At 43.4% G+C, this 15,971-nt stretch overlaps 1 protein-coding gene across 3 annotated transcripts in view; it reads right to left on the reverse strand.

Annotated features, from left to right (window-relative positions):
* Window positions 1–781: 781 nt before the first annotated feature.
* Window positions 782–15,971, reverse strand: part of LOC138789740 (blastomere cadherin-like) — a 31,492-nt gene continuing 16,302 nt past the window's right edge. Inside the window, exons 1-4 of one of the 3 annotated variants that reach the window (XM_069968530.1) lie at window positions 7,403–7,479; window positions 7,067–7,181; window positions 3,440–3,645; window positions 782–875 (exon numbers count right to left, since the gene is read on the reverse strand). In XM_069968530.1, coding sequence (XP_069824631.1) covers window positions 846–875; window positions 3,440–3,645; window positions 7,067–7,181; window positions 7,403–7,444 — 393 coding nt within the window. In that variant the 5' untranslated portion in view covers window positions 7,445–7,479 and the 3' untranslated portion in view covers window positions 782–845. Of the gene's footprint in view, window positions 876–3,439; window positions 3,646–5,148; window positions 5,241–7,066; window positions 7,182–7,402; window positions 7,480–15,971 lie in introns of those variants that run through there. The other 2 variants (XR_011362779.1, XM_069968531.1) reach the window with 2 other exon arrangements.

The raw sequence follows: 15,971 nt of genomic DNA on the forward strand, positions 1-15,971 counted from the left end.
GAAGATAGCTGTGCCCAACCTGGGAGCTGCTGCAGAGGGAGGCCGGTCCATAGAGAGTTCAGGGGGAGGGCCTCATCATTTCAGTTCAGTAAAATCCCCTACAGCAGGGGTACTCAACAACTTTTAGTGAAGGTCTACTTACCGGGGTCTATTGTCAGGTGAAGGTCTGAGCTGAACTTCAGTAGGAAACGTGTTTTGTTACTTTTCACAAACTATTTACATACAGAATTGATGCTTATTAGCGGGAAAACTGGCATTTTTTCTCTCTCACCAGCACTTTGATATTGGGTACAAAGGGGGTGACTGCCATAGTAGTATATAGTCCCCCCTGTTGCTCCCCCAGTAGTATATAGTCCCCCTGGGTGCTCTCCCCCAGTAGTATATAGCCCCCCCTGTGCACTCTCCCCCAGTAGTATATAGCCCCCTGTGAGCTCTCCCCAGTAGTATATAGCCCCCTGTGAGCTCTCCCCCAGTAGTATATAGCCCCCTTTAAGCTCCCCCCAGTAGTATATAGCCCCCCTGTGCACTTTCCCCCTCTAGTATATAGCCCCCCTGTGCGCTCTCCCCCTGTAGTATATAGCTATATACTACAGGGGGACCACAATACTGACTGAAATATAAGTAGTGTGAACCCAGCCTTAATATGTCTTATATGTAGTTAGGGGTTATCCAGCCCATAGAAACTGATATCTTATCCTCTGTATACACCATTATTTTTTTTATTATTTTTTTTTAAATAGAGCAATAAATAAAACACTTCTTTTCTATTGATAACATTTATTTATTCATGCACATAGGAATAGGAGCAGTGATAACATAAGAAAGTAATATTAGAGCTGGACACTTTAGGGCTTTCCGAGAGACTGATCCACTGCCTGGTAATTTAGAAGAAAAAGAAAACAGTACATTACACATTTAGTTTTCTTAAGACATAAACTCAAAAATTCTGTAAAACATTCATCCAGTTAGTATTCCCCATCAGGCCCACAACAGTATAACTAAATCCCCAGCTTCGCTTCACCGAGTTAATTCTGGTTGCCTGCAACTGCTACTAGTGGGAGCTCCCTGCATATGTATTCCCACTGGCCTCAACAATAAATCTGCCCTCAGTAGGCTTCCCCTAGTGGTGGCAGCAGGCAGGCAGAATTTCATTATTTGGGTACGGAATTCTCTGTCGCGGAATCCTGTCTGCCTCAGTGTCACACAGTGACTCTATAGGACGGCTCGTGCACCTCCGCTTCTGTTGCTCTCCGCTCAAAGAATCGACATATTAATTCTTTGAGCAGAGAGCAGCGGGAGCAGAGGCGCACGAGCCATCCCATAGAAACACAGAGGCAGGCAGAATTCCGCCTAAATTACTCAGTGTGAATATACTCTTTTATTCTATGACTGTGTTAAGGGAAGGTACCTTTCTAATATCAGAACATAGAAAATGTTTTTATTCTCTAATGAAAAGTGCTTGACTGACAAGTGAAAGCTGAGCTGTTTGAAACATGAATTGTAGCTGACAGATTCATCTTACCAATGTCTTACAACAGGATGTAGCACATTTACAGTTCACCCATAATCTCATTTCTGTTCCAAATTCTACGATTGCTTCTATAGTATTTTATTATAGGACCAGTGATTCAGTGATCTCATGGCTCTTTTTGTTTTTCTGTTACAGAGCTCCAAATCCCTTCATATGTCTCCTTGTCCTAACCACTATCTAACAGTGTCAGCAATTTGGAATGCAAACTGCAGCTGACAAATTCACTTTAAGGGTGCGTTCACACTTCAGGATCCTCAGCGGATTTTCATGCTGCGAGTTTGCAGCGAAATCAGCTGCGGATCCTGTACTGTGAAGCTCAATGGGTCCCATACACGCTGCCTGCATGGGACCCGGCCCCTTTAACCCCTGCGCCGCTTCCGGACGCCAGCAGCTTACAGCCCCGGCCCCCTTAAACCCCCGCACTGCCCGCAGGCCCGATCGCCGCCTCGCCCCCCCGCACACCCAATCGCCGACCCGCCCCCCCTCCCCCGCACGCCCCGGCCCGAGCATCACACAACCACGGGCTGAGCAGGTGATGTATGCTCGGGGCCGGGGATGCGATCGGGCGTGCGGGGGGGGGGGCGATCGGGCGTGCGGGGGGCCGGGACGGCGATAGGGCGTGCGGGGGTTTAAAGGGGCCGGGGCTGTAAGCTGCGGGGGGGCGGTGGCGGCGCAGGGGTTAAAGGGGCCGGGTCCCATGCAGGCAGCGGATCGCAGGCACGCTGCGTGTATGGGACCCATTGAGCTTTACAGTACAGGATCCGCAGCTGATTTCGCTGCAAACTCGCAGCATGAAAATCCGCTGCGGATCCTGTAGGTAGGCTAAAGAGAACCTATCATCTAGATCTAACTGCCCCTATTATAACAGTGCATCTGTCCCAAGGGTCCATTTACACAGAAAGATTATCTGACAGATTATTTGCCAAAGATTTAAAGCCAAAGCCAGAAACGGACTATAAACAGAGATCAGGTCATAAAGGAAAGCCTGAGATTTCTCCTCTTTTCAAATCTATATCTGGCTTTGGCTTTAAATCTTTGGCACATAATCTGTCAGATAATCTTTCTGTGTAAATGGAAGTTTATTTATAAAGATGCAGACTGCTTTTGTATCCAATACTTTACCTAATCCTGTGTCCAGCTGCTGTACTGTTGGGTGCAGACATCTTGGTGACCTTACTGTGTTTCAGCGCTGGTACGCAGTGACATCACCAAGATGCCAACCCCTGACTGTACAGCCCCGGGGCAGAGGTCTAGATAAAGTATTAGATACAGGTAGTCTTAATCTTTGTAACAATACTTAGGGACAGGTGCAGGGACAATTGATAATACACAGCGATCTCAAGCTGTATAGAGCAAGATCACTGTATCTTGACAGAGTGGCGGGCAAAGGCTCATAAGAGCCTATCCCGTCGCTTTGCATCTTAGGAAGTTCCAGGCTCAAGTCAACTCTTTTAAAAAGATCTGGTTTAGAAAAAAAAAATACTGTTGCAGGTAATTTAAGAATCACACTTCATGCACCACTTTTTACCCCATGCATGCACTGTAAAATGTATGACTATTCTGCATAAAAGTGTGAACCCTGATAAAACTGAGGAGAACGCAGACTGTACTTTTGACAAGAAGACTTTGTCTGGGACAGACAAAAATAAAAGTTGTTTCTGCATCATGTAACACTAGGTCTGGTTTCATTGTAGGCAGTATTGTATAATCCTGAAAAGTGGTGCAAATATGTGTCCTAAATTTTCGCCATTTCATTTCAGGTGCAATGTGCCCAAAATGGTGAATAATGTACATTGCACAAAGCTGCAACTTTTTTTTTTGCGGGGGTGGGGTAATGGCCCAAAACTGCCCAAAAAGTCAGTATTGTCCCAAAAAGTTCTTGTTGTAATCTATGTTAGGAGAGTATACCTGTTGTTCTTTTTCATTCCACACAAAAATGGGCACAGAGTGGCGTGTTCCTTTGACATCCCATGCATTCAACACAAAGCTGACAGATCCATCATGGAGGGTGACCTGCCTCTTCACTGTCACTTTACCATCAGAAAACACCCGAAAACGGGTGTCATCAGGTGAGTAGAGGGCCCGGTTATTAGCAGAGCATGATGTAAAACTTACTAAAAGAGATGAAAAAGAAACACATCGTTATCTCCACATTGGCCTGATGGTCACTTTTTATTATTGGAATTTTGTAGTAAATACATGGCTCATACCACTGAGTATATAGGGTCTGCTTGTCGTTTCACATCAGGAGGGGGTTGAGGATGCAAGCATGGCATCAAATACTGTGCAACCAAAATTGCATTTGAGCCATAAAATGGTATTCTACAGTTTTGTGACCCCGTATATTTATGTCACACAGAATACTATTTTGCAGTATAGACTGTTATATAATATGTTATTTAGTTTTGTGATTCATGGGTTCCAGTGGATTTGGCATGGATTGTATGTTTACTACAGACATTTGTGATACAAACATTTACTTCTAAAATGTAGTAATTGAACCCACAGAAAAAACAGCGACATCACTCACTGACAGACAATGATTGGTTTGCTCAACTACAATGTACTCTGCATTGTGTCCCTGTTGGTGGGATGTATACTGTACACACAGATCTCTGTTACCCTATCCCAATAGGTCATCCTCTCATAGTGATGCTTTACTTTTGGCCACCCTTTTTGATATATATGCCCATGGGGAAACCCATGGATGGTTAATATTTCTGACCACTCCTCACATTGCTCTGCAATAACTACAATGGTATATATGGTCTATGTCATTTTTTTATGTTTGCATGACATTGTGCAAAAAGACATAACGGCCAGTTTAAGATTAACTGTCCAGAAGGTGTCTGTGAACCTAATTCCTTCCCCAAAACCCATAATGTACAGAGACACAGCTCAGGGCGCACCAGCCTATTAAACCTCAACACTTGCAGAAATGTCTTCGGTCCAGCACTGGAAAATTCTGGAATGTGAATCTGAATTTCTATAAATATTTAACTGAGATGCCTAGATGTGCAGTAAATAAAGGGGTATATATGTAACCTTCAGGGGCGTAGCTAGGATTCATGGGGCCCCATAGCAAAAAACTGTACGGGGCCCCATGAATCCTGTACGCTCTACCCCCTCCCCCCACTGCCAAACACAATGATGCACATATATACGCACAGAGGCACCATTAACATATATACAGATATGCCACTGACATACACACATATAGGCTGTAATGTGATTACACTAGTGCTGATGTATACACCATGAGTAGACTGCACACAGGGAAATCATCTCAGTGTAATAAGAAATACTCAACCAGAAATAAAAGAAAATGCAGCAGATATTAATGGTGGGTTCTTTTATTAGAGCCCAGCATTAATAGAAGCTGCTGCAGAACATCTTTGGGAGCAAACCTGTCAATCACTTGAGACACAACTGACATACACAAACACACACATATACACCAGTGCTACAGACATTGCTGACATACACACATATAGCCACAGATACATACACATACTGACATATAAATATATACACAGATACATATATACACACACTGACATATACATATACCCACAGATACATATATACACTCACTGACACACATACACAGCACTTACAGCTCCCAGGCTTCCCCCTCCTCCTCCTGTAGTCCGGGCTGATCTTCACATAGAAGTATTCAGGACCTTTGGGTCATGTGACCCAAAGGTCCTTCATTCCTCTCCTGTGCCGTGCAGGACCTGGCAGGTCCTGCTCCTCTGTTCAGCCCGCTCACCCGGCACTACAGTGAGGGGGCTGAACAGTGCAGTGGGGGTCCCTCTTCCTCTCTGGACCCCTGGGGGTACAGTGGTTGGTACCTAGCATGAAGGCAGGGCAGGCTTCCTCGGGCCCCCTTCCTGCAGGGGCCCCATAGCAGTCGCCTTCCCTGCCTTCATGGTAGCTACGCCACTGGTAACCTTTATCCTAAGCATTAGTACAATTATAGCAATACCAGATTTTTTTTATACTTTCAGAAAACAAAAACTATTTTTAAATACACTTTATGTCAATATTTTTTTTGGTCCCACAATGCAATCTTCCAGTGGCTGATATAATAGGCCTAATAGACATGGCTTGGGGCATTTGTCGGGCCTTTGGCTGCCTTGGCAACCCATTTGTGCCTCACAGGAGAGAGCCAGCTCTCTCCATCTGGATGCTGGAACCCTCTGCTGATCAGCAGAAATAAGGAGCCCTTTACTGTGTACATTAGCACAGCGTTGCACACAGATGTACCTCCTTACCTCCTTAGTCTTTTCCGGCATCTAGGTATAAGTGTTTTTGAGCTGCAAGTGTCCATGGGGTGTTCCCCAGCACGAAAAGAGCCCAGGTAAGTTCAACCCATTTCTTTTCTATCTCTTCCCCCTGGGCTGCTTGCATCTACCTACCCCATTTAATTGACAGTCACTAGATAAAGAGGGCATGGACTTAAGGCCCTAATACATGGAACGATTATCGCCTGTATTTGGCCTATATCGACCAAATACAGCCGACAATCGTCCTGTGTAATAGAAGGTGACGATCAGCCGACATGAACGATGTCGGCTGACTGTTGCAGTCATTTGTCTTTCAACATGTTCAAAGACAAACGACTGTGATAGCAACGATCTGCTGCGATCACCCGGGAAGCCCCCCACCCCAAGCTCCCCTGCACTTACCCTCTTGCTATCGTTCTAATTTTCAGGCCATGTTCACAGTATGTATAAACAACAACCATTGTTTGAAACTGTTGTTAGCCGTGTCAAACAACGGACATGTTCATGCCGCCAATATTACCATATCGGCCGCAGGAAAATCATTTAAATTTATTTGGATTTCAGACACACTTGGGTGTGCCTGCAATCCAATTAACCATTGAAGTACATGCAATGAATGGCCGTCAGAACGGCCATACATTGTATGAACACAGCATGAACAACGGCCTTTGTCCCTGCATTAGCGGCTGCTCTTCAACCAAGTCAAAATTTTGAAAACCTGTGAGCTCTTAAACCAAAACGCTCTTAAACCAAGTTACTCTTAAACCAAGGTACAGTTGTATAAAAAAAATTAATAGAAAATGATCAAAACATTCCATCTACACAGATATGATGCTAATAAAAACTAGAGATCATGGTGAAAAATGACACCACATAGAGCCCCGTAGGTGAAAAAATAAAACAGTTATAAGAGTCACAATATGACAAATTTAATACTTATTATTTGCAAAGAAAAATCCAAAATCTAAATTTCCTTTAAAAAAATTCAAACATCTGTGTAAACGTGCATATCGTTGTGTTTGGACTGACCTATAGAATAACATTATCATGTCATACATGTTATGGTAGATTGAAAGGCGTCAATACAAAGTACATTTATTCCTGAAAAAAACAAGCCCTTACACTGCCCTGTAGATAGAAAAATAAAAGCGCAATACTCTTAGAAGGCAAGGAGGAAAAAAAACAAAAAGTGGCAGATTAGTTTTCACACAATTAAATGTGTGATGGATTTGCAAAATATCTTTACCTTTGCCGATGATTCGACCTCTCTCCAGGAATTTGCGATTCACGGTAAAAGCATAGCGCTGCTCACTAAAGCCTGCCTGGCATTGTTGTTGGTCCTCTGAAACCAGGCTGGACACCTACAAAATCAACACTCAGTTTAATTCGAGCAGATACAGAACAGTTAAAATGGTGGCATAAAAAATCTTTGCAGTTAAGCTAGTTCCACTCCTACTAGACAGAGGCAGGCTGTGCATTCATACTGTACCTCACAACTATAGATAGATATCCACTGTATGCGCACAGGTAGCACCCAATATATGTCCATAATACCCTCTTTATACCCTATAACCTCTTTTACCTTTACTACAAGTATAAAAAGTGGGAAGTTGCAGAATCTCATTGTTCCAGAGCTTTCTGAGTTGCTGCTTACTCCAGCTTTTAGGAAGGAGTGAGAGAAAGTCTAGTCATCCCACCTCATCACACGGGGTGTGGTCACCGTCCCCTCCAGTAGTTTAAGCATTTACAGATGTGCAGAAAAGCTGAGTGTGCAGAGGTTTTTTTTTCTCTTAATTTGATGATTTCAGTTGTGTAGATTCCTCATAGTCACCGAATATGGTCTTGATTGCCCAAGTGTTAACCACAAATAATTCACTCTTTAGCAGATTTCTATCATACTTTATGTTCTGATTATTCAGCATCTTCGAGATCTCTACATGCAGTCAGTGAATGGGAGCTTTCCAGTTTACTTTATGGGCCCAGTCACACAGGGTCTGCAGCAGATCTGATGTCGCAGATTTGAAGCTGCAGTTATTCATGTAACAAAATGATAGAACAAACAAAATCTGCTGCATATCCTGTATTTGTGAATTGACACTAAAAGGTTAAAACTCTTTATAGACCTAAGTCAAAACACATTGTACGAATTATGCTGTACCACTCACCTAAAGCTCTGCACCAAAATTTATAATGACAGACTCGTTTTACATGTGGAATTTATAAAGTAATGTCAAAATTTCTTATTGTTCAGAAAGTGATTGTTCACATCCCACCGATCAATAACTGACAGCCTAACAATAGTCTGGATGTCAGTTATCAGGTAGATAAAGCTGAAGGGACTTAATATGTAGGGGGGGGGGGGGGGGTGTTAAAGGAAGGAGGGAAATTGGCCACAGAGCTCTTGGGAAACACCCAGGAGGTGTGCCTGCTAGGGAAGGGTTGTGGGGAGAAGTTAAAGAGGTTATCCAGCGCTACAAAAACATGGCCACTTTTCCCCCTACTGTTGTCTCCAGTTCAGGTGCAGTTTGCAATTAAGCTCCATTTACTTCAATGGAACTGAGTTTCAAAACCCCATCCAATCTGGAGACAACAGTAGGGGGAAAGTGGCCATGTTTTTGTAGCGCTGGATAACCCCTATTAAATCCTCCCAATATCATTTAACCCTTCCCTGGCACTGGCTAACAATCAGGATTTAGGAGGAAAAGGAGGAGGGTGCATGTACAGTCGGTGTGCACCCTTCATATCAAGTGAGGTGCCTTCCATACTCTTCTGTCCCTGCTCTTGATATGCCACAACAACATCCATTTTTGTTTATGACAGTGTCCATTTAAATACTGTTCAGTATCACTGTACTGGACATCATATAACTTCTCACAGCTGAGGGTTTGCTACAGTTGTATAAAAAATACACAATCCTCTGTGATATGAACAGCCTGAACTCCAGATGGACACATTTTACCTGCACTGATACATTGTAGTAAGCTATAAGGACAGTGGTGAGATTAGTGTTGAGGATTGTCCAGGCTGGACACAATGGTATCAAATTGTCCCAGGTGGAGAGGAGTCAGGGAGGGAAGTGCTGGCCACTTGTGTTACCTTGTCACCCTGCCTGTAGCCTGAAGGTGATGACATAGAGCAGCAAACTGAGACTTGTATCATGCTCTAGGCATGTCCAAGAGGAGAAGAACAAATGCTCCAGTCATATCTTGATGTGGTGTATTTGCCATAGTAGGTCACAGGTAGAGATGAGCGAACCTCAAGCATTCTCGAGTCGATCCGAACCCGAACTTTCGTCATTTGATTAGCGGTGGCTGCTGAAGTTGGATAAAGCCCTAAGGCTATGTGGAAAACATGGATATAGTCATTGGCTGTATCCATGTTTTCCAGACAACCTTAGAGCTTTATCCAAGTTCAACAGCCCCAGCTAATCAAATGCCGATCGTTCGGGTTCAGATCGACTCGAACCCGAACCCGGTTCGCTCATCTCTAGTCACAGGCCATTGCCCCCGTTTCTCCTGATTAGAATGGTTGGACTCCTATGAAATAGATAGCCATAGATAGACATGGGGCACTGCTGACCTGAACGGGAAGGGCAATGGTGTCTCCAAGTGTGTATGTGTTTATGCAATTTAGCTACAGTGAACTCCTGTTTTATATGTTAACCCATTGTGTTTCACATAGGGGGAGATTTATCGAAACATGAGGGAAAAGTGAAGCAGTTGCCCATAGCAGCCTGTTATTTTCCAATCTGATTCGTTACTACAGGCAACTGCTCCAATCTTTCCCCATAGTAGCCAATTAAATTCCTTGTACTACCAGTTGGCAGTTTGGTTATAGAATAGAAAATAAAAAGTTGTGTGAAACACCTCTCACAGCCCTTGTGTTACTGAGTACATGGTGGTGGCTTCATGATATGGAGGCAGCTATGCACTAGTGTGAGCAGGACCCTAACACCACATGGGTTTTTGCCAAAGATAAATTTCGTACTTTGCAATTCTTATTATGTACGATTTATATTTTGGGGTAAACTAAAAATTATTTAAAAAGTTTTACTATCTTTCTGTGGGGACACAGAGGGCAAATGCTTACTTTACTGTACTTAACACGTTTACAAAATGAAAACAATAAATTTAATGGGATTTTGTAAATAAACTACATGTAAATATATATTTTTTTAGAGGCCATCACAATATTCTGGTTGCTGATATAATAGGCCTAATAGGCATCCTGCATGGCAATAAGTAATACAGCATAGATCAATGAGATAGGCACTCAATTGCTTTTGGCTGCTGCAGCCAAAAGCATTCGGGTGCCGAGCCGGGATCAGCGCCATTAAGGCGCAGACCCCGGCCGGCAGCAGACACGAAGACACGCAGCGGGGGGGGGGGGGGGCCATCTCCACCACTATACCACCACCGATCGGGCTGCATAAGTAATCAGGTGCAGCTGTATCTGATTACTTTATTAGCGGGCATGGCGATCAGACCGTGCCCCCTAATAGCCGCAGTGCCGGGCTACATGGCACCATGGCCCCCCTCTGAACTCCCCGAGGCAGCCACAGGATGTAAATATACGCCCTGTGTCGCTAAATGGTTAAAGTGAACCTGCATGCTCTGAATGCACTGCAGCATACTACTAGTATAATATGTCTTTCCTTGTTTTCCTAAAAACCCTTTCACTAAACTCAGAACAGTGTCACAAAGGTATGGCCTAGGGTTCCCTGTGCCATAGGCCAGCATTGCTTTTCCGCCGCTAATGCCCCAGTACTATTCTGGGTTCAATAAGAAGAAGAAGAAGAAAAAAAAGAAGAGGAAGAAGAAGAATATTATTTTGGAAGGCAATGACACTGACACGTTAACAGACATACTGTTATTATAAGGTATGCTGCAGTGTGCAATTTTGGGGTTGACAGATTCACTTTAAAGCGAATGTACCAGCAGGTACATCGCTTTAAGATTTATACATCAGTAGACTGGGGCGGGAAGCTGGTGCCGCGGTCCTTTTTTTGAACCTCAGCCCCGTTCCCGTGCATGGTGCCTGTTTATTCCCGGTCACTGGCCTGGCCTGAAGCACTGGAGGTGGGTCCTCCCACAGTGTGATGAAACCCCTCCCATCTTTGACGCGACTCCATTGATTTTAATGGAGCCATGTCACAGAGGGGAGGATAGAACGTCACACTGGGGGCAGGCCCACCTCCAGTGCTTCAGGCTGGGCTGGTGATTGGGAATAGACCTTTTTTTTAACCATTGCGCGATTCCCACGCACAGCGCAGTATTGATGTAAAAGTCTTAAAGCCATGTACTTGCTAGTACATTCGCTTTAAGGCTATGTTCACACTTAGTATTTCCATCAGTCTTTTGTTCAGTTTTTTTTAAACAAAACCAGGAGTGGGTTATAAACACGGAAACTGTGCAGATATTTACATTATAAATTGTCTCTGTCTCTTGATTTTGACTTCAAATACTGACTAAAATACTGACACAAATACTGACCAAAATACGATGTGTGAACATAAATAGGTTAAAATTAGGTGTAAAATACAAGAAGCAAGAAAAATGTGGCAGATTAGTTTTCACACAGTTAAATCTGGGATGGATTTGCAAAGTTTCTTTACCTTTAGGGATGGTTCGACCTCTCTCCAGGAATTTGCTGTTCAAAATAAAAGTATAGCTCTCATGACGGAAGCCTGACTTGCATTGTTGTTGGCTCTGTGAAACCACGCTGGACACTTACACAAAATCAACACTAAAGAGGACATTTATTAAGTCTGGCGTTTTTTGTGCCGGGCTTAAAAATGTCCCCAAAGCGCTGATAGTTTGCACATTTATGTAGAAGCACACTGCCTCAGTGTACGCACGGAGGGAAAGCTACACCTGCTCAGAGCTGGCATGAATTCAGCGGACCCAGAGTCTGCTCTGTAAATTATTGTTGCTGCAGCCTATGCCCAAAGCTGCAGCGACGCTTATTAACGATGCAGAATGACACAGACACAGAAGTTGCATCTGCGTCATCCGTGGCTGGTCCTGGCTGTCAGTGCGGGGACCCACAGCAACTGTCAGCACTGGAGCCGCGCTTCGGGGCTGAAGTTAACCCTATAGATACTGCAGTCGACATGACCACAGCATCTATAGACCTTCAGACAGAGAATTCTCCCTCTACAGAGGGAGAATTCTCTGTCTGATAACTATCAAGGCACCCGGAGTCCTGGCTACAGAGGCTGTCAGGAAGGGAGGGAAGGCCGGCGTCAGAGCTCTGCTCCCTCCCCTCTCTCTCCTGCCGCTGTTACAGGCTTCTAACAGCAGCAGGGGACAGAGGAGAGGGGGCAGATCCCATAAGCTGAAGCCAAAAACGACGTGGGCATTGAGGTATTAATGACCCATGGTAGTGAAGGGGTTAATCTATTATACCTTCTTATACCCACATGACCTCTTTACACTTTACCAACAGTATAAAAAGAGCCAAGTGGCAGCATCCCATTGTTCCAGAGCTTTCTGAGTTGCAGCTCAATTCAGCTTTTCGGTAGGAGTGAAAAAAAGTCTAGCCATCTCTCCTCCTTAAAACACGGGATGTGGTCACCATCCCTTCTAGTAGTTGTGGTCTTTACGGATGTGCAGAGTGTACAGTTTTGTTTTGTTTTATTCTTTATTTGATGGATTCAGGTGAGTAGATACCGTAGATAGTAGATACCGTAGATAGTTAGCTAATATGGTCTAGATGGCCCAAGTGTTCCATTTATTCAGCATTTTCAAGATCTCTGCATGCTGTCAGTGAATGGAAACATTTCAGTTTGCTTTAAGAGGCTAAAAATCTGTATAGAGCTAAGGGGATGTGCAAATACATTGAAAGAATTATGTTGTGACACTGACCTAAAGCTCCATAAAAAAAGTTGTGATTAAGTTTTGAGTGTTCGCACCATGACTGATCACTAGAATGAGCAGGAAGAGAGGTGTATGGCTGTACTCTTCTCCCCATGTTCACTGTCTAGGTGACAGAGATTGAAAACACAGAAAGGCTATGTTTACACACTGTTGAAACTGAGTGGATGGCTGCCATTTAATGGCAAATAATTAATGTTATTTTAAAACAACGGCTGTTATTTGCCATTAAATGGTGGCCATCCACTAAATTTCAACAATGTGTGAACATAGCCTTTCTGTGTTTTCTATCCACTCCTGGTTTTGGTTGCAAAATACTGACCAAAAATACTGTGTGGGAACATAGCCTAAAACAGCTTGGCAATGTGATTTAGAGCCAGGAGAAAAAGCACTTAGCACACATTTTTCAGGGCTGTATCAAATCGAAAACTCAGGTCCCACAAACAAAATGTTTAATTTGTCACTGTGCCACTGAGTCACCTTTCCCTCTGGTGCTTGCTTCATTAGGATTGTGCCCAAGGGACTTAAAGGGGTTTTCCAGCTAAAAATTTTTTCTTTCAAATCAACTAGTATCAGAAAGTTATATAGATTTGTAATGTACTTCTATTAAAAATCTCAAGTCTTCCCATACTTATTAGCTGTGTTACTTATTAGGAAGTGTTGTTTTATTTTCATTCTGACCACAGTGCTCTTTGCTGACATCTCTGGCTGAGACAGGAACTCTGTCTCAGTTTTATATGAATCCCTATAGAAAACCTCTCCTGCTCTGGACAGTTCCTGTCTCGGCCAGAGATGTCAGCAGAGAGCACTGTGTCTGACTGATAATAAAACACCACTTCCTGCATGACATAAAGTAGCTAATAAGTATGGGAAGATTCGAGATTTTTAATAGAAGTAAATTACAAATCTATATAACTTTCTGATACCAGTTGATTTGAAAGAAAAAGATTTTCGCAGGACAACCCCTTTAACGGCAGAGAAGCCCCACCTCACAGACAATGTCCACCAACAATTAAAAGCTTTTACAGCTAAATGCTGGTTTCACATGCAGCAGTTTTTTGGACTGCCACTGCAATTTTTGTGCAAAAGCAAGAAGTGGATTTAAATGGGATGGAAAATATAAAGGGAGGACCCCAAAACCTCCCATGTGTGAAATTAGCAAAAAAAAAGACACATAAACAAAACTTTGCAATGTGCAGCAGCCACCATGCCACCAGCAAAAGTCGCCCGTCTAGACACAGGTGACAGTATCACTTTCAGTATTACTGTACTGGACATCATATAACTTCTCAAAGCTGAGGGTTTGCGACAGTTGTATAAGAAATACACAATCCTCTGTGATATCAGCAGCCTGAACTCCAGATAGACACATTTTACCAGCACTGATACATTGTAGTAAACTATAACGACAGTGGTGAGATTAGTGTTGCTCAAAGAGGATTGTGCAGGCTGGACACAATGGTATCAAATTGTCTCAGGTGGAGAGGACTTGGAGGTAGGAAGTGTTTTTGACTTCTGTAATCTCGTCACCCTGCCTGTAGCCTGAAGGTGATGACATAGAGCAGCGAACTGAGACTTGTATCATGCTCTAGGCACATTCTGTACATTTTTTTAAAATTTCTTTTCCAATTAGTGCATAAGGAGAAGCACAAATGCTCCAACCATGTGTAGATGTGGTGTATTTGCCATAGTAGGTCACTGCACCCTATATTCCTGAACAGTATGGTCGGACTTCTATGAAATAGCCATAGATAGCCATGCTGATCACTTCTGATCTGTGCAGAAAGGGAAATGGTGTCTCCAAGCCTTGGAGGGGTCATAACGTTGTTGGGATTTCAGATGTGTGCATTGTAGTGGATTGTTTGGCTTCATTAGGAATGGGACCTGTTGTGAATTGGCAATATAGCTACAGGGAACTCCTGTTTTATGCATTAGTGCATTAGTTTCACATAGGGGTGAGTTATCCAAATTTGTGTAGAAGAAAAGTATGGCAGTTTCTAGCTTTAATTTTTTTTATAGGCCTATTTAAAAATGAAAGACACTATCTGATTGGTTACTGTGGGCAACTGCTCCACTCTTCCCCCATAGTAGCCAATCAAGGAAAAATACTGTGTGGGAACATACCCTTACACTGTGAGGTAAATAATATGATTTGCATACTGGCATTTATTTACATTCCTCCCCAGTTTTACTGTCACTGATTTTGGAAACTATACTCTGCTTTAGTCAAAGTAAGGCAGACTGTCCTACACTTATAATAGGAGACAGAATGAGACTGGAGGACTTTAACCTGGAGGTTTGTAAATCGCTGTTACCACTTCTGTTAGTGTAATTGGGTTAAGATACTTCAGGAGGGAGAAAAACTTACACAAAAGTATATTCTTGCTGGAACAAGACAGCTAAAACCCTGTCGATAGATCTAGGTAATGATCTTATGGCTCTCATTAGGAGTATTAAATATTCAAACAGATGTGGTGTCCCACCACGGGTGTTCCTTGTCTTTACACCCCTTGCAAAAGCCTGTACTTCAAAGTATTAGTGGTGGTAAAGTATAACTTATGTTTTACCACTAGATGTCACTAGTATATGTACTGTATGCCTAAGTCTTGCACCGCTGTAGCAGTTAAAGGGTTATTGTCTCTGTGGTCTGTGCAACAATGAGAGCTCTTTCTCTTTTCTACCTATCTCTATCCCCCTCTTTTTCTTGCACTCTCTTCTCACCCACTGACAGCACATGTTACATATGCTGTAGGAAGGTGTCACATGGGGAGAGGAAGAGGCTACACACAACTAGTCAGTGTGTTCGGTGTAGTCTGAGGTGTGATAGTGAACAGACGCACATGGGAAGCAAGAGCTCTCTTATTGAAAGCAGCCCTTCTTTACACTATGCAGTGCTGAATGCACACAGAGAGGACAAGTCAGGGATCATCCCAGCCCACATCAAGAACCAGTCTAAAAATGCAGGACAGTATCCTGAAGAAATAGGAACTGATCCAGATAGAGCAAAGTTGCTAGAATCCTACGTACTCTATCTCGCAGCGCGGGTGTCACCAGGAAACCTTGGCCACTCTGCTCTTCCCAGGTAATGAGTTCTGGGGCTTTTGTCACCCTCTAGGATGGGTGGCCCGACACTGGTGGGCAATAGGTGGTGCAAAGACCAAGTCAAAACATGGGCACAAGTATTCTTTCTACTTTTAAGTATTTCTATCTATTCTACTTCCCAAGTTCCGGCAGAGCACAGAACTACTTTAGGTTGGGACTCTCTCGACATCCTCC

This window comes from Dendropsophus ebraccatus, chromosome 4 (genome assembly GCF_027789765.1).
Source record: "Dendropsophus ebraccatus isolate aDenEbr1 chromosome 4, aDenEbr1.pat, whole genome shotgun sequence".
In the NCBI taxonomy this organism is placed as follows: domain Eukaryota; kingdom Metazoa; phylum Chordata; class Amphibia; order Anura; family Hylidae; genus Dendropsophus; species Dendropsophus ebraccatus.